The 22,973-nt window shown below is 39.7% G+C and overlaps 1 protein-coding gene across 1 annotated transcript in view; it reads right to left on the bottom strand.

The window, feature by feature from the left end:
• The window catches only part of NAALADL2 (N-acetylated alpha-linked acidic dipeptidase like 2), a 644,640-nt gene that overhangs the window by 161,223 nt on the left and 460,444 nt on the right, over positions 1 to 22,973 (bottom strand). The window contains exons 14-15 of the mRNA XM_075031410.1: positions 13,904 to 13,997; positions 2,870 to 3,068 (exon numbers count right to left, since the gene is read on the bottom strand). Of these exons, the coding sequence (XP_074887511.1) occupies positions 2,870 to 3,068; positions 13,904 to 13,997 (293 nt within the window). The remainder of the gene's footprint in view (positions 1 to 2,869; positions 3,069 to 13,903; positions 13,998 to 22,973) is intronic.

Genomic DNA, 22,973 nt, shown 5'->3' with positions numbered 1-22,973 from the left:
ATGATGCCTCAACTTCAGCAAATTTGTCAAGTACTTTGATTGAGGTTGAGTATATGAGTCCAAATGGGTATACAGGAAGCAATCATTTTTTCATGAAGAATACGTGCTTTACTGTGCACACAAATTCTTCCTTCAGAAGGCTGTAAATTACAGTATTTATGGAATCTTAATGATCTAAACACAGTTGGAGCCTGAAGGTCAAGGCTGCAAACTGCATCCTAAATTTCTGTTTACAGATGAAGCATAGTATTTATTGCTGCACTGCTTGCGCTGCTATAGTTAAAGGGCTGCCAGCATTTCCATTATAAACCACTATTTCAGGGGTTTATAACTTGCCCATCAATCTTCCAACTGGGATGAAACATGGCATACAAGGTCCTGGCTGTGAGACTGATTTTTTTGTTTGTTTTCTTTACCAAATTACAAAAAGAAAAACTTAAAAGTTACACAAGCAAAAAAAAGTACATCAGGTTTTTCAAGTACTTCTAGTGTTCCTGTGATACCAATTATAGCTTCAGAACACAAAATAGATTCACATAACCGCATCAATTAATAGAAGGACTTTAAATCCCTGAAAAGTGAATAACCCAAATAAAGACATATTGTTAGATGCTTTTCTTGAAAAGAAACCATACTGCAGATTTTTAATGGCAGGAACGGAAATCAGAAATCTATCACTGTCCTGGATTCTGTTTGCATTAAAGGTAAATGTACACTACAGTTACACACCTCGGCACAGTGCAAAGAATGCATTCTTTTTAAATAAGTATTTAAATGATGATACACAAGGTGTACTTTACTGTTATATACTCCATACGACATTAGGTAAAATAGTTCAGAATAAAGGCAAATCCAATGTTTTCCCACAAACTCTGAAGTAACCTTACTGTTAAATCTTGTATCAAATTTTGTGGAATCAGGAGGGGAAAAATTACAAAATGTTCACTTCCACACTATCTAGTTTGCCAGTGGGAATATTGTGCTCTATGCCGAAGTATTGCTGAGAGCAGGAAGGTGAAAAATTTAATTCACGTTATACCTGCATATCTAGCAATTACATCTTGATGAATAACAAACTTAATACTGCAAGCACTGCAAGAATTTAAATATTAGAGAAGACCTCAAAACCCCCTCTTATTGGAATCCTAAGTTTTGGCATAATTTATTTTTACAAGTAAAGAACTGGGCCAGATTCAACAATGTGCTGTTGCGATGCAGCACAGACACATTACATTATATTAAGCAGTTTTACAGCTCCTTTGCAACACCATACCAGTTCAGACAAGAAAGACAGTAGTGCAAAACCTGGAATATTAGATTTTATTTAATCACATTTTGGTTTATTTCTTTATATTATAAATCCAGTCACAGCAGCAATGAAGTAAATTAGTCCCTCACCAAATATTATTATATTTTCCTTATTATAGCTGTAGGGATTTTATTCACTGGCACTGTTGAGTTCACCTTCCTTTTTTTTTCTTTTGTTTTTGTTAAAAGATGACTGCATTTGTTTTATTTTATTCCTAATGCTTGGAAGAATCTCCTCCTGATGCTGTAGATTTCTGCTTTTCTTCCAAAGTCTACCTCTACCATCTGTCTATTTTGTGCCCGCTTGAAATGATCATTTGCACAAGACATTTGACAATTCTTCCCATCAAATGCAACAAAGTACTGTTTTATTACTTTAGTTAGTTCTGGTTGCAAGTACATTTATATTCCTAAATAACATAGATGCATCATTCACTCCTGTGTCCTGGCCCCTGTCTGTCTCCTGTGTATGGACGTCAGTTCACTTCTGAGCTCTCTTTTTTGAGTATACCAACCAGTTTCCCCTAAAGTAAAACCTGGGTATGGCTTTAGGGACAGTTTTACTTGGGGAAGCCTCCTCCAAATGGGCAGTATGGATGAGCCATTGGCTATCTTCAGACACAGAGCCCTTCGAAATAATCCCAGTAGGCCCAGTGAAGTCAAACAGCCCACATATGCCCTCACTCTATAGGCCATGGCATTCAAAACTTATCCCTGGAGTCAAGCTATGAAACACTACGTTGATGGGCTGCCATACAGTGCCTCAGACAGTTTGCAATGAAACACATGCACACACTTTATTACTTCTCTGAACAGCCAGAGAGCCAGGCATTACTCAGGGCAGGCTTGGCCAATTCTTGCTTTTCAAACTTCTTTTAAGCTACTGATTGCCACAGTTTCTTTTGTAGAGGAATCTATGGTGAGAGATACAGACCTGTAGACTTCTTTCTTAGAAAGTGAAAGATGGAATGATTATGACATCTTAAAATGAACCTGGGTAGTACAGCCGAATACATATGGAAGAGTAATTCTAACCAGAGACAAGATGTTATGAATGGTGACTGACTAAGACCCTCTCATTCACTCTACTGTACTGCTTTTGACTGGTTGAAATGCACCCAAGAACACTGCTGTATAATTAAATATGTTAAATAATGCTACACGGTATCTTGTATAATTCTGAATCTTCAATGAACTGTAAAAAGTTTTAAATAAAATATAGGTGGAGCTTGTCAAGCAGTATTAGACTTCAAAATATTTTCTTCTTCTAAAAGCTTACTGTACCGTCTAACACAAGTATCTGTTATGCTGCCTGAGTTGCCATCACACTGTACATCGTTAGCAGTGATGTCATGACAGAAATGCTACAGTGCTGCATTCTAATGACCTCTTGTGTTGTAATGAATTAATGTTTTCTGCAGAAAGGATGAGATAGGAAAAAGTAGCTTTAGTCTTGCATACTCACTGAGATTTTTTTTTAAAAAGAGCATGACAGTTTTGAAAACCAAACAATGCGAGATTACCACTTCAGCTCAAATGAAGAACATGTTGAACACTGTACCTGTAAAGTCCTGGAGGAGCTCGATGAACCAGGAAGCTTTTCTCCAAGCTTTGTAGCACATCATTGAGCATCCTGACTCTGATAGGAGCTCGCTCCTTGGGGTCATTAGCTGGGCGCATCTCATCGGATTGGAACAATTCTGCAGTGTCCCTCAAACGTGATGCCACTGCAAGCAGCTGAGGAATGTCTACTTCATCACCTAGGAACAGTAAGAGCAAGACAGTTGCCAGCAATTCGGAGAACATCACTTACTACTCTTGCTTACAAGTCAAAATTAATAGTCCAATTAAAATCTGAGCCTCTTTTCCCTTGTGAGAATTATGTAATGGATCAAGGAAAGCTGTTGATCATTGTGCATAAGCGGTGATCTATTTTTCAAAGAAGATCAATTTGGGCTGTGATGTTTCAGATGTAATAAGCTATGAGGAATGATTTTGGGGTACAGCTTGAAATCTACCATTGGAAAAACAGGCATGCAGGAAGCAATGGTTATAAATCAGTAACTATAACATTTCCTTTTGAGACAGAATTTATTCAGTGCCATTTGATGCTACTGCTCTCAGGTTTGAAAGCTTGTGCTTGGGTTCCATAAGGACTGCTGTATAGAAAATTGTAATATGTAGAGTTTAATTGAATTTTGTTCAACACTTTAGAATCCTAGAGTTTAACAACAGTTGTAGATGGGATGTGAAATTGTTCCTCTTAATCACTTAAATCATATGCCAATGAGCCAACTAACATTTTAATTCATATCCAAATGTATATTCTAATCCAGTCAATACTTTCAAAACTTTTTAAACTTGGAATGTTTGTAATCCTACATGGACACCAAAAGAATAAAAGCCCACAGTACTTTGGAGCACATCACTATTTCGGTATTTCCCTGTTCATAGTCCAGACAGAAGAATGTGATACATGAATTGGAGCATTGTGAATGTGCAGTCTATTCCCACCTGCAGTGCAGGTGAAGAGCATGTCCTCCTTTCCCAGTGTGTGCATACACTCACTGTGTTAATTTTTACAAGCACATGGAGAGAGAAAGCAGAGTCTGAACCTGATATAGTCAAAAGTAACATCAGTCAGCAAAAACATTTCCAGGATGCAGAAATTATCTTTAAGGCCAAGATTCACTTTGCCTATTAAGGACAAGAAAGTCAACTACCCTTAGATCTTTCAAATGATGATTTAATCAAAACAAACCATTCAGCTTTAGAAGCTGTCTCACCTTTAGTTGAATGTACAAACCTCAGTGAATTCAGTATCCTAGTGCCTGAGATGATTAATCCAACAAAGTGGTTCAAGACACAAGTCAAATGACTACTAAAGGTCTTTGTCCAATAGATATACGAAGAGATCAGAAATAGTAAATGGTGAACATTAACTAATTTCTCAAACTACTTATGGATGGAGTCTGAAAAGTAAGCATATAACAGGAATGGAAAAGCAAATAGATACAACTAAGAAATTCAAGGAAACACCTGAATATGACATATTCTCCCTCTCGTATGGAAAAAGAGATTTGCTGTTGGATACATTTCAGCAAAGGGAAAGGAGTTCATAGATCCGCACGCACTCCTGTCATTCAGCTGACTAACGCATTCCAATCTAGCAAAATATGAAATGATCAAAAATACATGGAGAGACAGATGCTGGTGTGAGAGAAGCTGTCAGATTTCCTGAGCTATCAAGATGAATTTCAACAATGAACAGAAGATCCCTGTGGGAACAGGAGTGAGAGAAGATGGTTTATGTCTGTCTTGGCTTGGGACAAGGTTGCTTTGTCAATGGCTCTTGACCCGTCCACCTTTTCCTAATTAGAATGGGTAACAGGCACTGTAGTACCTTGATGTACAGGACTGGTATCTTTCTGACTGAGTCTGGAGTAATTTAAAGTCTGATTAAGTTAGGTTGATGCCTCAGAAAAATACACTCCCAGCATATAAACTTGGTACATTTGGGATATTTTGCAAATATCGGTATCCTCAATTTTCAAATCTCAGGCAAACATCCTGTACAGCTGAAGAACTTCTGATTTCCATGCATAAAATCCAGGCACTGTGCATACCTTACTACGGGACTTGTGTCAGTATGGAAAGGTTTAAATTCACCCTGTTAGAAACAATCCTTTGGTTTCAGCAAAGCACTTCATATTCCAAGTAACATACAACATTTATAATTTTTATTGTGAGTATTATATAAACATTTGTAAATCTCAGCTATGCCTTTTCAAGAGGGAAGGTGAGATAAAAGGAAAATACATCATTCTCTATTTGGAAATGAAGCCAACCAGACCACCCTTTTAGACATAAAAATCCTGTAAATGCTCTCAGTCCTTCTCCGCAGCATATATTTTGCCCCTAAACCAACTACATAGGATCATAGAATAGTTTGTGTTGGAAGGGAACTTAAAGATCATCTAGTTCCAAGCCCCCTGCCATGGGCAGGGACACCTTCCATCAGACCAGGTGGCTCAAAGCCCCATCCAACCTGGCCTGCAACACTGCCAGGGATGGACGGGGCATCCACAACCTCCCCAGGCAACCTGTTCCACTGCCTCACCACCCATGCAGTGAAGAATTTCTTCCTTACATCTAATCTAAATCTCCCCCCTTTCAGTTTAAAGCCATTACCCCTCGTCCTATCACTACCTGCCCTTGTAAAAAGTCCCTCACCAGCTTTCCTTTAGGCCCCCTTTAGGTACCGGAAGGCTGCTCTAAGGTCTCCCCGGAGCCTTCTCTTCTCCAGGCTGAACAACCCCAACTCCCTCAGCCTGTCTTCACAGGAGAGGTGCTCCAGCCCTCTGATCATCTGCCCGGCCCTCCTCTGGACTCGCTCCAACAGGCCCACGTCTTTCCCGCACTGAGGGCCCCACAGCTGGACACAGTACTCCAGGTAGGGGCTCACGAGAGCAGAGGGGGAGAATCCCCTCCCTCGACCTGCTGGCCACGCTTCTTTTGATGCAGTCCAGGATACAGTTGGCTTTCTGGGCTGCAAGCGCCCATTGCCGGGTCACGTTGAGCTTTTTGTCAACCAACGCCCCCAAGTCCTTCTGCTCAGGGCTGCTCTCAATCCATTCTCCACCCAGCCTGTAGTTGTGCTTGGGATTGCCCTGACCCACATGCAGGACCGTGCACTTGGCCTTGTTGAACTTCATGAGGTTCACACAGGCCCACCTGTCAAGCCTGTCAGGGTCCTTCTGGATGGTATCCCTTCCCTCCGGCATGTCAACCACACACCACGCAGGTTGGTGTCGTTGGTCAACTTGCTGAGGGTGCACTCAATGCCACTGTCCATGTCACCGACAAAGATGTTAAACAGCACTTGTCCCAAGACCGCCCCTGAGGAACGCCACTCATCACTGCTTTCCACTGGGATATCAAGCTGTTGACCACAACTCTTTGAGCGTGACCATCCAGCCAATTCCTTATCCACCGAGTTGTCCACCCATCAAATCCATGTCTCTCCTGTTTAGAGACAAGGATTTTGCGTGGGACAGTGTCAAATGCTTTGCACAAGTCCAGGTAGATGCCACCAGTTGCTCTTCCCTTATCCACCAACACTGTAACATTTCACTTAAAAGCGGTGAGTAAAAAGCACTGTTTACATCACACTCTACACCAGCATTCATTATAAAACAAAGACTGTGGCCTTTTTTTACAGTTCAGCGTACAACCTGGAAGAGTCTATGGCCAGTGTTACCACAGAGAACTAAGGACATAGCTTTAAGAGCATCAGTAGTTTTTACCACAACACACTGAACTTCAATGCCAAGGGAAACTGTGATTTATGCTTTTCTCAAGTTGAGAAGCTGGGAGTGGAAGGGCAAATGATTCTTAAGGAAAAGAAAAATGCATTAACTAATAATGTCTTAAACACCTAGTGATGCTTCTACAAAGAAAATAAAAAAAACCCGCAAGTGTTACTTCACTCGAGAAAACAATGCCACATTATTATATTTTGTATTCTTTGTCCTTTTATCTCCAGTATGAATCATGATGAATCATCTAAGCTAGTTGCTTAGTTGTTCAATAAATAAAATTGCAAGTACAGGGAAGTGACTCAAGAGTATGTATACTCTTGATCAGAGAATTACACTGTTGAATTTCATTACACTTGCTAAATGTAACTGGATTTTATTCAGAAACAGGTTACACCAAATAGATATTTATTTTTACAGACATTGAATACAATAGCCTTTCCCTGTGTAACTGATTGCTCTTATGAAAAGTACTGCTAGAGATTTAACATTTTTAAATTGTGTTTGTGCCCTCTGGTATGAATGTACCTGCCTATGAGTACCTACCTACAGGAGAATGAGCACAGACAAATCAGCAGTTTAAGGCATGATGGTCTCTGTCCATGCATGTGAACATTTGCTTGCGTGTAAGAGAGAGGGGAGATTGCTTCAGGTTTTGAGTAGCTTGCAAATTGAGAAGCAGCTGAGGTGTGTTGTTGTATACACTAGGAAGATTTTTCCATGCTGTGCAAAATTGGATGATCAGACCTGGCAGTGGAAAATCTGAGTGGGAAAGCTTTGCAGAAAGTACCCTAAAGGGGGCAGAAACACAAATCCAGGTACATCCTCAGTGCAAAGAATACATTGCCATCAGCTTCAATTTTGCTACCATGACTGCTACTGCCCAAGTAAACTAATCTGGTGTTTTACTGGGTTTGCATGGCAAGGTTTTGGTAGCAGTGGGGCTACAGGGGTGGCTTCTGTGAGAAGCTGCCAGAAGCCTCCCCTATGTCTGATGCAGCCAATGCCAGACGGCTCCAAGACGGACCTGCTGCTGGCCAAGGCTGAGCCCATCAGCGATGGGGGTAGCGCCTCTGGGAGAACATATTTAAGGAGGGGGAAAAAAAAAAAAAAAGCTGTGCAGCAGTGATTGCAGCCGTGAGAGAGGAGTGAGAACATGTGAGAGAAACAGCCCTGCAGACCCCCAGGTCAGTGAAGAAGGAGGGGGAGGAGGTGCTCCAGGCACCAGAGCAGAGATTCCCCTGTAGCCCGTGGGGAAGACCACGGTGAAGCAGACCTCCACCTGCAGCCCGGGGAGGGCCCCATGCTGGAGCAGGTGGGTGCCCGAAGGAGGCTGGAACCCCATGGGAAGCCCGCGCTGGAGCAGGCTCCCGGCAGGACCTGCAGCCCCGTGGAGAGAGGAGCCCACGCTGGAGCAGGTTTGCTGGCAGGACTTGTGACCCCACGGGGGACCCATGCTGGAGCAGGCTGTGCCTGAAGGACTGCAGCCCGGGGGAGGGACCCAGGCTGGAGCAGTTTGTGAGGAACTGCAGCCCGTGGGCAGGGCTCACGCTGGAGAAGTTCATGGAGGACTGTCTCCCGTGGGAGGAACCCCACGCTGGAGCAGGGGAAGAGTGTGATGAGTCCTGCCCCTGAGAAGGAAGGGGCGGCGCAGAGACAACGTGCGATGAATTGACCCGAACCCCCATTCCCTGTGCCGCTGGTGGGGAGGAGGTAGAGAATTCAGAAATGGAGTTGAGCCCAGGAAGAAGGGATGGATGGGGGGAAGGTGTTTTAAGATTTGATTTTATTTCTCATTATCCTACTCTGATTTGATTGGTAATAAATGAAACTAATTTTCCCAAGTCAAGTCTGTTTTGCCCATGATGGTAATTGGTGAGTGATCTCTCCCTGTCCTTATCTTGACCCATGAGCTTTTTGTTATATTTTCTCTCCCCTGTCCAGCTGAAAAGGGGAGTGATAGAGCAGCTTTGGTGGGCACCTGGCATCCAGCCAGGGTCAATTCACCACAGGTGTTGCTACAAGTCTCTTTTCATTAAGGCGTGTTGTGACATATTATTATGCATATCAACACAGAGGCAGCCTGGAGAAAAGAAGGCTGCGGGGAGACTTTATTGTTATGTTTCAATACTTAAAGGGGGCTTTTAGGAAAGACAGGGACAGAGTTTTTAGCAGGGCCTGTTGCGATAGGACAAAGGGGTAATGGTTTTAAACTAAAAGAGGGTAGATTTAGACTAGATAGAAGGAAGAAATTTTTTACAATGAGGGTGGTAAAACACTGGAACAGGTTGCCCAGAGAGGTGGTAGATGCCCCATCCCTGGAAACATTCAAGGTCAGGTTGGACAGGGCTCTGAGCAACCTGATCTAGTTGAAGATGTCCCTGCACAGGGCAGGGGGGGTTGGACTAGATGACCTTCAAAGGTCCCTTCCAACCCAAACAATTCTGTGATTCTACAAAGTTATCAATGACTGTACAGAGCTGCTGAAACATATATGGCCTACTGATACAGAATAGACGCTTATCCTTTCCCTTCAGTACCAAATGCTTTGTCCATGGAAAATGGATTTTTCCATGATTTTTTTTTTTTAAAGACTGATGAAAGGTTTGCCAGTACTAATATATAATATCCTTGAAAGGATACTGAAAACGAGATGTCAGTGTCTCATGGCAAAAAAGGTATTTCTGTCGTATATACAGATAACTAACTGTTGCATTTTTCACCTCTGTAGCAGTCAAGAATAATGGGTGGGAACAGTAAAGAGGGAAACTTTCTGAGCATTACAGACAGAGGAGAAAGTAACTCTGAAAAGCACCCTAAATGATCAGGGAAATATGGTCAAGCAGGTAAAATGATGCCAGGCTGAAGACTAGCAGATAGCTGTAGGCAGTAAGTATGGAGCCATCAAGTAAATGACAGAGATATGTTTCTGTATTGATTTTTCTAAGGATGGAAAGTTTAGACTGATGTTTTTAAATGTACGGGTTGAGCCAGGGCTGTGGAAAGTCATGCAGACCTTCCTGGAAATGGCGTATCATAAAACAGATTATTTTTAAACTTCTGCTAGCACTGCCTACTATTATCACGCCAAGTACTTCAGCTGCTGTAACATCTGTAAAACATCCAGTCTGGGGAGAAGGAAGGGCCTAACTGATAGGAAGCAACACACAACCGACAGTGCGTCAGCCAAAGAGCTTTAAAACAGAGCCCTTGCCCTCCCTGTACAGGGAAAACCAGAAAATCTCACCCGCACTTAATTTGTCTTCACAGACCTCTCAGCCGGTGCCTATTAGAGATGGCTTACAGCTTATCTGACTTGCTTACCAGCTTCAGCAGCCTGTGATGACAGCCACAACTAGGGAATCTTAGCACGTGTGCCTAGTGTTACTCCGCCACAATCTAAGGCTGGGGCAACAGACACCAATTTTTGAAAGGTCTGCATGAGTCTAGGTGGGCCCAGTGACTTGAAATAATGAAACAATATCAGCTTCTACAGCTGATGGCACCGGAGAGAGAGACATGGCTAGCATCAAACCTGGTTGCCTGTATTTTTGTAAACAGTGTGATTGAACTTGTTATTGCTGAGTCAGTCAGGTGCAAAGGTATAGAAGGGCTTTTAATCCTAATGAGACACTTTAACACCTCCATCATCAATCCCTGAAGCTTGCTGTGATATATACTAAATTTTAAAGAGGGTCAAATCCAGTGTAAGATAGGCTACAAGGAGCAAGTCCAGACTGCACAGTGCTAAAAGCATTCAGCGGATAATACAAATATGTTTTGAACAAAAACGCTTATATACATAAAGAATACGTATATACAAATTCTTACACATTTCTACTTGCATATACATACAAAACACTTCTACAGAAGTGTTTAAAAGAACCATTTTTATCATTTATAGACAAGATTTGACATCTTGTCTGTGCCCTACCTCAGAAGGTAAATTGGGTTTCATAGCATGCAAGGTCTAGTGAGATACTCTTGTATTTGATTCAAGTTGCAGTGGGTTTTGGTTTTAAATGTATGAAAGGCACAAACACCGCACAACTGCAACGTGTAGTTAATGAGACTATTTTAAACTGTCACCTATTTACGAATTTCTCTAAAATATCACATCTGTGATCAGACAGATAACAGCCTGAATAGCCCCAGGGACCTGGATTTCAGTCTTGGAACCTATCTCATATCATTTATGACCACGAGGTTTCCTGTTAAACATCAGACCATCAGCAGATGCACAAAAAGAAATGTCTCTCCAGTCACAACCCTTCCTTTCAGGTAAACCCAAAAGCCGTAGCTTGTTTCCAAGAGTTCTGGTGTGCGCAAGGGGAGAGAACACATGTTGCTTAAAAGCCGTTTCCCCACCTTTCTGAGGTACAGGCCTCGAGCCAGATGTAACCATGTTGTGGATGACATTTCCCTACAACGTGCCATCCAGCCCATCCTGAATGTAAGAAATGGTTTATAAAGTGCTGAGTAACATCCCATTGAATTTAACAGACCTAAGAGTACAGACATCCACATTAAGAATTAAGTCCTTTGGCAACGTAAATAAATGCAGTATTAACAAATATTAAGACATGCACATCCTTTTGTGAGGATGTGCAGGAGACTGAAAAACTGTGACTCAAGTATTTATACATACGATTTAACTTCAAGAATGTGAGGAAGTCCAACAGGCAATAAAATGTTTATTTAAGTGATTGGCTGAACCAGATCCCAGAGGCACAAAATTAAACCTAATGAACAAGTCTTCTAGCATGTCATGCAGATTTCCCTTCGCCTTTTCTACATTTACATTTTGCATCAAGTTGGAGAAGGAAATAGTTTAGTAAAACAATGCACCTTTGAACTGAAATCTAAGACAACATAACATCTTTTGAAGAATGAAGAAATTAATGAGCCATGTTAAAAAATAAAACTCCTCATTTAAGTCTCCAGAAAAAAGGCATTTGTCTTATTGGTTTCCAAATAAAAATACACTGTTATTTGACACAAGTCAGAGATACACGAGACATGAAAGTCATGAAGAAAGTCATTAAACAAAACTCCAAAGTGAACAGCTGAGAGAAAATTTATCCTGCTTGCCCTACAGCCTAGAAAATAATTTTCCCTCCCCTGAAGTGGTTGAGATAAATGATCTAACTGAAGTTAGAGGAAAAAGTCAGTTTAAATCAAAATTTTCTGTTACTCAAAATAAAGAAAAAAGGAAGAACAATACCAGACATCTCATGTTCAGTTGAAGGAATACCAGCTGAGCCACAGTTTTTATTTGATGATTATTCCCTGCTGTGTTTAGGCTGAACTAAACCAATATTTATATGGCACAACAGAGCTAAAATTACTTGTCTTTTTGGATGCTCACTGATTCCAGACCAATGCTAGACTACTAACTCCTAGGTCTTGACAATGATGGATGGCAAAGATTAAAGAAAAGGTATCATACTTCTATGAATGTGTATTACAGAAAAGTGATACTTTACACTGTAGGGAGTGAATGAAATGCAGGGGCAACACCTCAAGATTGCAAAAAATCTTTAAGTTTGAGATAAGATGTCACATTCTGCTCAACTACATGTAAAGTTTTGGTGTGATTTTATAGAACTTCCACCATTATTTAACAGACCAACTTGAGAGTTCCATATATATATACACAGTATAAAGAGGAAAAGTTATTTCTGAAAGGTCTTGGCACACTACAGGTAACCTGTATCAGAGACATAATTGAAGAAGAGCAAACAACAACACAGTTTTACATTTTCCACTGTGAGGTTCTAACAAAGGCTTGCTTTGGAGTAGCCTTTCAAATTTCATGAGGGTTCTTGTCAGGGATACACCTTTTACCATTCCTTTTAAGTTCACTGAACTCTGACCAGAATATCAGCTTTGGAAATATCTCTGTACACAATTATGTTAGAGTTTGGCAGCTAAATTATCAAAAGATTTAATCTCTATGGACTAAGCCTCTTATGTGCGCTGCACATCCAGCCTACTTCCAACTAGTCACCTTGAAAAGGAAGGAGAGGTGGATCTCATTTGAATACACTAAGATACAAGGAAACTGTAAGGGGAAATGGACAGAATAGGAGGAGGAAGACAGACGATATTGAAGGAGAAAGCTTATATGGATGAGTGACGCCGGACAGTGTTAGAACCTAGACTTCCTCTCGCTCCTTAGTGCTCAGGACTGGAGCTGAGACATATTCTTTTCCTAATTGATAAGAAGAAGTTTTGTTGTTCTTTTGTATTCTAGATATTAGCAGAGAACATCTCAGTAGCATACAATGGGTTTAGTTCCTTATATCAACATTCTTCTACCAACTGTAGAGAAAAAAACAAACAAACCACAGCCCCCAGAGGCAAAGGAAATGCACAACTGGCCCCTTTAAGTGTGTTATCTCATACAGCTCAAGCCAAGGGCTATTGGCTTAATTGGGTTCTGTTGTCAACATAGGACAAGAAGACTGCAGAATGCTTGTTCTTTTATCAAGCCCTAAAAGGCCACAGGAGAATAGAAAGAGCCAAAAATGAGAAGGCAACACAGGAATATTAGTAATGGCTCCACGATCTTGATGAAGCAGTCTCATATCAAGGCATTCATCCTACACCCAGCAAACAGTGCCAAATCCAGAGTCTATGAGAATTATATCTGCATCATTTCCAAGTTACCAGTCACTTGTTTACTTTCTGACTAGGAACTTTTTTGTCCCTATCCCTAACCCTAACCTATTGTCCCAAACAGACCAAGATCAGTTTCAGATACAGAGCCTCCAGATCTCAGTGCTTAATCAACTCAAACAATACATATTGGTAAATTACCGTGCTTTGTCACCTCTGAAAAAGGAGAAAAGTAAGCATGCTCTGCCAACAAGGTGAGTTAGTGGAATATGCAAACAAGGGAGATGATGGTGAAAATTAAGGAGCCAAATGGCAATAGGATTAGAAGCCCTTTCCTGCAAAAACCAAACAAAGCCTTGAAGGGTATTAAAATCAAGTTCACTCACAGAGGTTGTTATCTTTGACTGTAATTATGAGATTTTAATACTAATTATTGCTTAACTGACATAGTAACATCAGAAGAAGTATAAACATTTTATGGCTTTATTCAGCAAGAAAAACTGTGTTCTATTTACCATTATATAATGACACTGTTTAACCCGTAAAATCACTGGCTATCATCCAAGTGGAAACTGAGAATCTGTGTCAGGGAGCAGATGATCCTTTTTTTCCCCCTCTGTATTAATGGAGAACAATATTCCTCTAACAAAAATTACCTTTAAGACTGTTCTGAACTTCTAACGCGATGTCGAGGGCATTAAACGGCAAAACTGGTTCATTGGCAATTTGCAAAGTCACTTGTCCTGTTAGCTGAAAAATACAAAAAAACCCAAAAAAACAGTCAAATAATTTCTAGCAGATTTAATAGCCAGCACTTCTTTTGGAATAGCACATACTTTCATCACATTGGATTTTCAGGGAAAAACAAATAAAACCCCATAAACACATCTTTGTGAAAAGGAGTACGACCTAGACCATTGCCCTTCTAATACAACATTAAAAAATGTTAAGGGATTACAATTTCTGACCACGCACAAGAATTCTGTGCAGTACTTTTTCCGTGGACCTAGGATACTGCAGAAATCTCTGAAAGGCCTTACTTTTGCTTTGTTTTCAAATAAAACACCTCAACATTCTAAAAATAGGAATAAGCTTTATTGTTTTACTTAGTTGTCTGGTTTTAGCTATGGGATTTTGAGAGTTTACACAAGTAAAAAGAAAAAAAAAATCACAGACATTAACGAGCTTCAGATCAAGGCCATGGCTAAATGCAAGCTGATCTGAAAACCTACTGCCTTTGAAGAGATATATGACTACTTGAAGCACACAGATGTACAACTTCCAAACTGGATAGAACACTACATTCTCTCAGTAACTTACAGAAAGAAATTCCCAAATGAGTGAAAGGGAACTCTCAGTCCACTCCAGACTAGACATTAGCACCTGTCATGAAACTCAATAGCATGAATGCTTCTTTTCAACAGTTCCAGAGATGAGGCCAGGGACTGACTGACCTGAGTGCTTTTTTTCACTTATAGAAGATAGGCTCTCCGGCTCAAGGCTTAGACATGCTACAGGGGCTGTATATAGAAATATGTCTTTCTGCCGAACTATTCCTAGCCTGTGATTAAACAGAGGATTTCAGTCTCTAGGCTGCCAAGTCCATCACTGTTCGTGGGAGCTATAAAAATACACTGACAAAAACATGCAGGAAACTTTCATTCATCTTCTTCATATCTTGATATTGCAAAAAGGGAGAAAATACCTGTAGGGCTGCGCTCTGAAATGGAATGATGGCTGCAGGTGATGGTGATCGTGTTGATAAAAATGTGGACTGAATAAAATCATATTGTACAACACTTCCCAAGGTAGTGAGGGGGTTAGAATAATATCTATCTTTCAAAAGCAATATGATAGTTGCTGTGCTGAAAGTAGCATTTTAATTCTACAATACAAAGTAGTAGGAAAAGACAACAATCCTAAGTAATATTAAAAACAATAGTACAGCAATTGAAGAGGAAAACCATCTCCCAGGAAAGTGGATGAAAACAGGGTGATATCAGAAATACAGGTTTCCTGGAGAATGATTGATAGAAGCCCAACAACATTTCTCAGAAAGCATTAATGAAATGACCCAGCCACAGACTGATTTGGGTACAGAGACTGAGGGAACATGCTGTACATCAGGCTGCAGCCTACATCTGAGCAGAGACATACTGTGAAACTATTGCGATTTACCTCTGGAGAATACAATATTGCAAAAGGCATGAAGAAAAAAACCCCTACCATATATACAGTGAGAAAAAAATAGGGAGGAATAACGATATGTCAGGCCATTATCAGGAAAACTAAAGAACTAAGAGTGAACTTGAAGGAAGATGAAAAACACTGCGTTTGGACATCTGTGTTAAAATACTACACAGTAACATCTCAAAAAACTTTTCTCCAAAATTCCCAACTGCACAAGCCATTAATGCTTGAAAACCATTATGTTTTCTATCAGTGATTATACACAAAAGTCTCTGGGTTGAAAACATTAGTCTTGGGAATATGGGAGAGGTATTGTGGAAATAAAAAAATAGAATTGTTTGGGCAAACGGAAACCTGTTCAAAACTGTAGACAAACCGGGTTCCTATAACCCAGCCATAAGCAACAGTAAAAATCTGGTTCTAAATGTCCAAATACCATGCAAAATCCTTCCTTGTCCTGCACGGAACTATAAGACACAGCTGCCCAAAACATTAACAACTTGTAAATTGCTACTGAAAAGCAACTGTGGCAATGAAATAACGTCCTATTAAAGAGGAGGAATTCTATATGGAGTCCAAACCCATTGAATCCTAAATAGTACTATATCACATAGTCTATATCACACAAAACATTTGAATTCTTCCCTCACACCCCATTTCTGCAAAACCCTTCACTAAGTGTTAATGCAAGATACATATACATAGGTATATTTTTAGGGAGGGACATGAACAGTTATACGGTGCTACTGATACTTTTCAATCTGCTACTGCAATGTTTAAGAACACAAAAGTATGGAAAAAATGCTTCTTTTCTGAGGCATAAAAGTGGCATTAAAGAGGAGAATACCCTAGTAAGCGTCTTTCCTTTTCATCATTATCTCCTACAGAATCTGGCTTAATTTTTGTAAGTCCATGCCTTATGTCTGTTTCTTCCAAGCAATTTTATTTTGCTTTTGACTATGTAAGACCAAAGTTGTTCTCTCTTTCTCATTCAAATAAAGTCATACCATGAAAATCTTGTGACTGACTGAAGCATAGCATCTCTGGATGTAATATTGTGGACATTTGTGTGTTGGTAAACAGGTAACAGCGTTGTTTATTAAATCATGTACTTCATAGGCTAATTTGGAGGAAATCAATCACATAAAGGAAAGCTGAGAGCATTGATTTGAACAGAGTAAGTAATAATGCTGCAGAAGCATATATCAAACCCACATAATGCAGCAAGACAGAAAAGGCTACTGATTTCTTATTTATAGTCTTATTTTTGGATATACCGTTCCCCTGAGTACAACACTGAATATACATGGAAAATAAAGACAAGCTTCTGCCCCCTTTTCCCTGTTGAAAAATGGTTCAGACTGACTATTGAATTATTAAATGCAAGAATAACTTAGCAAAGAGTAAAGACAACAATTTTCTCATAAAGTGAAATGCTAAAGCAGCATAATTGATTCTATTCCCATACTGAACTGGTTATAACGCTAATGACAACTTCTCAAATAACATTTATACATAATAATACACACACAATACACACAATAATTGATGTAACATTTGCACGATTATCAAGTCTAAAGAAAAAAATTATAGTTCAAATGCTAATTGATTCTGAAACGCTTTTCTTATATAATTTAAAATGAAAAAATAATGAATAACGTTCCCACTGCACTTGGCTTTGGGAAAAGTATTCTTCAGTAAACTAAAATGTATTTAATGAACTTCCAATTACTTTAGAGATAAATATTAATACAAAACATAACAATAATTGTAGAGTTATACTGTATTTCTTCACTATGAGAGTGGTGAGGCACTGGGACAGGTTGCCCAGAGAGGTTGCCCAGGATGCCCCATCCCTGGCAGTGTTCCAGGCCAGGTTGGATGGGGCTTTGAGCCACCTGGTCTGGTGGAAGGTGTCCCTGCCCATGGCAGGGGGTTGGAACTAGATGATCTTTAAGGTCCATTCCAACCCAAACCATTCTTTGATTCTATGTATATTGCAGAATAAATCTTAATATTCAAAACAGGTTTATACCAAGGTAACATTTTTTTCAAGGTCTTTTACCTTACAGCACAAACTTCTTTGTAGGAAGGAAATAACTACCGTGCCTGACTTCATCTCTCTGACACTGTGCAGATCCCAAAAGCTAAAAAACCCCACAAACTTCCAAAAATGCTGGTGTTAAAAATGATTCAATGTCACATGACACTTCCTAAATGAAGCCGTAGGTTCTTCTCTCTTCCAAAGTGTTATAACATACTCATTTACAAACTATGTCTTCTTGCAATTCTACCCAACTTATGAACCTAATTTCACAGTAAAAGTCAGCTCTCAGGGATATCAGGTGAATCTGCACCAGTCTCCAAAATAATAACTGGATTAAATACACACAATATGTTCATCTACGTAAATTATAAATATTCTTTATCGTTTTAGCTGTTTTACAATGTAAATAAGGGACTAACTAAAATGGAGTTGGGGGAGGGTTCATAACAGAAATTTTTTTTTTGGTATGTCACACCTGGTTTTTCAGTGAGTTAAACTCAGTTTTCAAGGCAAATTGCTTCCTCAAATATCCAAGCTGCCTACTAACAACTCAAAGCACGTCTATTGGCATGCAAAATTTTTTAAACAATTGAATACTTAAAATCCAGGATACAAAAACGTGAAAGGCTCCACTCAGCCTTTTTTACACAGATTCAGTTTTGCTTTTGGGGCGTGCTGTTATTGATCATGTCTTGCAGGGACACGTCTTAAATGTTATCTGGTTTTACAGACAACACAGGCATGGCAACCCATCTTCCACTCTGTCGTACGATGAGGAACTTGTAAGATGAAGAAAATGAAAACATATTTAGCAGATATGAGGATAGGAAAATATTATGCATGACAGAGATCAATCTGCTAGAATAAACATCAGCATATAGTGTGCAGGCAGTTTCTTTAACACAGAAGTTCACATGCCAGTCTTTTTTTTTTTTGTCTAGTGAGATTTGAAACTGTGTGCTGTATCTAGCCTGCGTGCTATGTAAACCTCAGTGGGTGTAAGTGCTGAGCCTTTAGGACATTTTTAGTTACATTAAGAGTGCTAAAATCTAAAAAGACATCTCAGATCTTTTCATATGCCAAGTTACAAACAACATAACTTAAAAAATCAGGTAAACTGCCATGTTTATCCTTTTGTGAACACTGCTCTTCAGTAGTGCTGTAGTCCAACATTACCTGCTGGAATGAATTAGACACAGCTACTTGAAACCTGAATTGTACAGTGGCAACTGTTTTATATTTCAAGCCATATACCACTGTAACATACTTTTTCTTCTTTCCTGCATTCTATTAATTTTCAGGGTTTTATTATATAATTTTATTCTATGAATATTAACAACACTTTACCCTACCAATACCTGTGTACTTTTAGAGAAAACCAGCATACACATGGCAGCTAATCTACCAAACCCATGACAACTCACATTAGAAAGCAGATAATATAAAAAAAGAAGTGTAGCAGACCTGTGTAGATTCCCAACTACAGACTCAATAGACCTCTGTATATAAGACTCCCTGCTACAGACTCAAACAATCCTTGTAACTGATCCGTGTGTGACACTGGGCAACTAACTCGTTTGAACTCTGAGCCCCAACTTCCTTTGACATCAGGCGTTGTTTTTAGCCAAGTCACGTTTGCCCTCACACCTTGCACCTCTCCCTTCACATATTATCCATGGGGTTCATGGATGAAGAAAGAGCATGGAAAGATACTCTGCTGTTTAGAGTGATCAATAACAATGTGTTGAAAATAACACTTTTTTCCTCTTTTCTCTTGTAAAGGTGAAAGAAAAGGTATAACTTTTGTGGCTGGCTGTTGCACTCTAATCTCAGGTGTTCATCTCTTTGCATCAAGGGGTCTCTCTTTCCACACATACTGACTAGCAGAGTGACCTGCTGAGATCATCTGACATTAACCCAAACATAAACAACGTTTTCAGTGCCCACCCCTGTGTAAATAAGGAATAAATCTCTGCATATATTAAGATCCCCTCTCAGAACCACAACATGTAGCAATCTCAAATGTAAAAATCATCAGCCTTCCCCAACCTTTCCAACCTGCAAAATTAATGAAATATTTTTAATAATACAGGGAAATTTCCTGAATTTGCTTTCTGGTGGTGTCCGTCCGTCCCCCCCCCCGTCCCATCCCCCCCCTGCAATTTCCTTCATGTTATCAGATTTTTTTAATTAAGCATGAGAAATTGAGTCTAAGTGAAATCTGTGATTCCCTGGCCATAACAGAATTTCAGCATCTACTACTACCGGATGAATGGCAGTAATCGTGAAACTCATGACAAATGAATGAGCATTTTTTAATACTAGGATCTCAATTTACAGTAGCAAAATTTCCTGCATAATCAGTCTACACAGTTATTTTTCTTATATTCATCACGCCCCCCCCCCCCCCAAAGTTAACTGACTCACACAAGAAAAGTCAGAGGCAGGAGCATGAGAAAACCACCAGTTCTTTGACCCTCTATTTTTCTGAAGAATCACATTCCCTTGAGTAGACAAAGAGATAGAAATCTGGTCACAAACATGTTTGCTTTGCACTAAAGCAGTCAACTTTTGACAATTCAGAAGTTCTCAAAAATTCAGTAGTACCATGTACGCTTTTGTTCTTATTGAAATCTACCTTGGCACCAGGGCACATATTTACAGGTCAAATGATATTTGGGGCTATCTGACATTCAGTTCGACATACTGTATTTTAGGTCAGTAGAGGGCTCTCTGAGAAAAGAGTACGATGAGTCTATAGCTACAGTAGGTGAACTAGAGCATAGTAATTCATTACAGATAGCTGTTTCTGACCAAGGCAAGTCTGAGCTCTTACAAATATTTAAAACTTTATTTCAACACCTCTGTCTATAATTTAATATTGTTTTATTTACTCTCAGTATAGAAAATACTGATTAGGAAGTAAAAGTGATAGTGAACAAAACATGGATTCTCCCTCTTTGCATGTATCCTGTGCACAGCAAACAACACTTAACTAACTGTATTAACGTGGCACACAGCATTAGGCATCCCTAATATTAAGATATGCCAGTATTATGATACCTTGGGTCACTTACTTTGGAGTACGGAAGATCTCTATTTACATGAACCTATACTACATTTTCTACATGACTCGTGATGAGATTTTGAGGCACTGAGAAATTAAGGTCATAAGTATTCTCTTAAGTGATTGTTTTGCTTAAAATTTCATTTATTGGCCAACTTAGCAATACACAACACTTAGAGCAGTGAAAGTACATTTTCTATAGATTTCATTACCAGCTGGGAGGGATCATTCATCTCACTGCTTTCAATTACTTGCACAAAAAAGAAACTCATTCTTATCTCTGCTTTGTTTTCTGTGTACATGTAGAAATTCATACATTTTAAATTGTATTTATAAAGTCTACGCAAATATATGTTTTGTATATACTTAAATGCATTTATGTGAATCTTTTAATATGTGTATATTAAAAAATAAATTTTAAATTGTATTAATTTCTAGTGAGTGATTATACCCCATGCCCTGTGTTGTAACTCCATAAGGTTAAGGAGAGTTCCCTTCCACTCACTTCTACCTTCTATCCAGATCACCAATGAAAGGGATATGAGTGAGGACATCCAGGGGTCTTCCTCTCTTCACCCAGCACAGAGTGGGCAGAGATGCCTTGTGTCCTGCGAGACATCACTGTGCTCTGGAGCTCGCCGTCACGGGACGTGCCAGACACCAAGGGCGCAACCAGGTTTCAGACGGGACTAGACAGATTCATGCAGGGCAGTGCACTGCTGACTACTAAAAACGATGGTCCAGATTCAAACTTTGACTGTGGCCACAGGGGAAATACACTTGTTCTGAAGTGTTCATCGCTACCTACCATGAGAGCTGGGGAATCGGGCTGAAGTCTGGCCCATTGTGGCAGTTCTCATGCTCTTGTTACTGCAGTGGCAGACAACGGGGATCGTTAACTCAACTTCGAAGATAATAGCTTTATTAAGTTAGGCTTGGCACTGCGTAAATGAACTTTTACTCAACCTGGTTTGTTTGGAACTGAGGCAAAGCAACTTTATGTCTGTGCAGAATACACAGGGTTAGTGCTTACACAGGAAGCCATGAAGTTAACTGTAAAGCACAGTTCCTTCTGTGGGCAGTGTAGAAATGTAGTTAGAGAGTTTCTCAAGTGCTTTATCCTTATTTTTTCTGCACATAAACAAAAATTGCATGTCTTTGAAGTATGCAGGAAAGTAGCAATAATCTTGAGAAGAGTTTATAATCATGTATTTTGTATTTACGTACATCAAATTTTAGTGGTATCTAGGTGCAAAGAAAGTGTTGAATTAACTTCTAGAAGGGCCACTAGATTCAAATCACTCGTTAAAAAAAAAGTTAGTCACTTAGACTTTTCCCTAGTGCGCGTAGTGATGAGCATGCAAAAGGATATAACAGAATGCTCTTCTGCACTAAGAGCTTCGTGAGCTCTGGCTGAAGAGGTCACACCACGACGATACAAATCTTTACATCACTACAAACCCTCACACTAGATTTCTTAAAGAGAATTTTAAAGTTTGTTCTAGCATTAATTCTTTTTTATCTCCAACTTTAAAGCCAGGTTGCTCTGGTTACCAGCTGCAGACTTTGAGAGTGACAAATACAGAAAATTTTGGGTTAAATCTGAATAATTTGCAAATAGCATTCCCATAAACCAAGATGCCATCATTGCACAGAAAGTGACCTTTTAAATGCTTTCATTCTCTGACCCTCTTCAGCTACAGCAAGAGGAGGGGGAAACTAGTGCTAGATCCTTTTTAAAGAAGGAATGTTAACTGCCTGAAGCTGGTTACAGGCAGTCCTGAGGAAATAGATTTAGCTATGGTTTTGGTAGAAAGAGAAGTATATAAAAAAATATGAAGCAAAATTTATTTCCACACATCAGAGGCAAAGATCTCTAATGACAACAATCGGGTACAGAAATTGCGTCTTGGATAGATCTTTACTACCTTAAACCAAAACTACATAGCTTATTTTTTTATCTGCATGTGTAATGCAGACATTCAGAAGACAGAACATGCAGCTAGCTAGCAGCGCACATACTTTAGGACAAGAAATGTTAAGTATTTTTTCTGGTTTAAGCTATAAAGGAAAGTTTAAAGTTGAAGAAAGTAAATGTCATCTCCGAATACCAGAGAAGATATATCGGCATCCATTCCTGTGTACTGGTATGAAAACACAGGATGCTGTGATTACCAGCTTGGACATTTAGTACACAGTTCCAGAAACCATCACACTCTTCCATGCTACTGATGGCCTCCATTGCGTTTGCCACCAGTTTGTGAATATCAGTACCCTTGTCCGACTTACGCATGTGTTTAAGACTCGAATCAGGATGTTAGCACAACCAGCTCTCCTTACTCACGATACAGAATAATCAAAGCACAAGATGATAGGACTCAGCAAGATAATTGATAATTTTGTTAACAGTTGCCAGACAGTT

Source organism: Buteo buteo, chromosome 7, assembly GCF_964188355.1.
Source record: "Buteo buteo chromosome 7, bButBut1.hap1.1, whole genome shotgun sequence".
Lineage (NCBI taxonomy): Eukaryota > Metazoa > Chordata > Aves > Accipitriformes > Accipitridae > Buteo > Buteo buteo.
The sequence above is the reverse complement of the archived record's forward strand: the minus strand, read 5'-3'. Positions and strand labels throughout refer to the sequence as shown.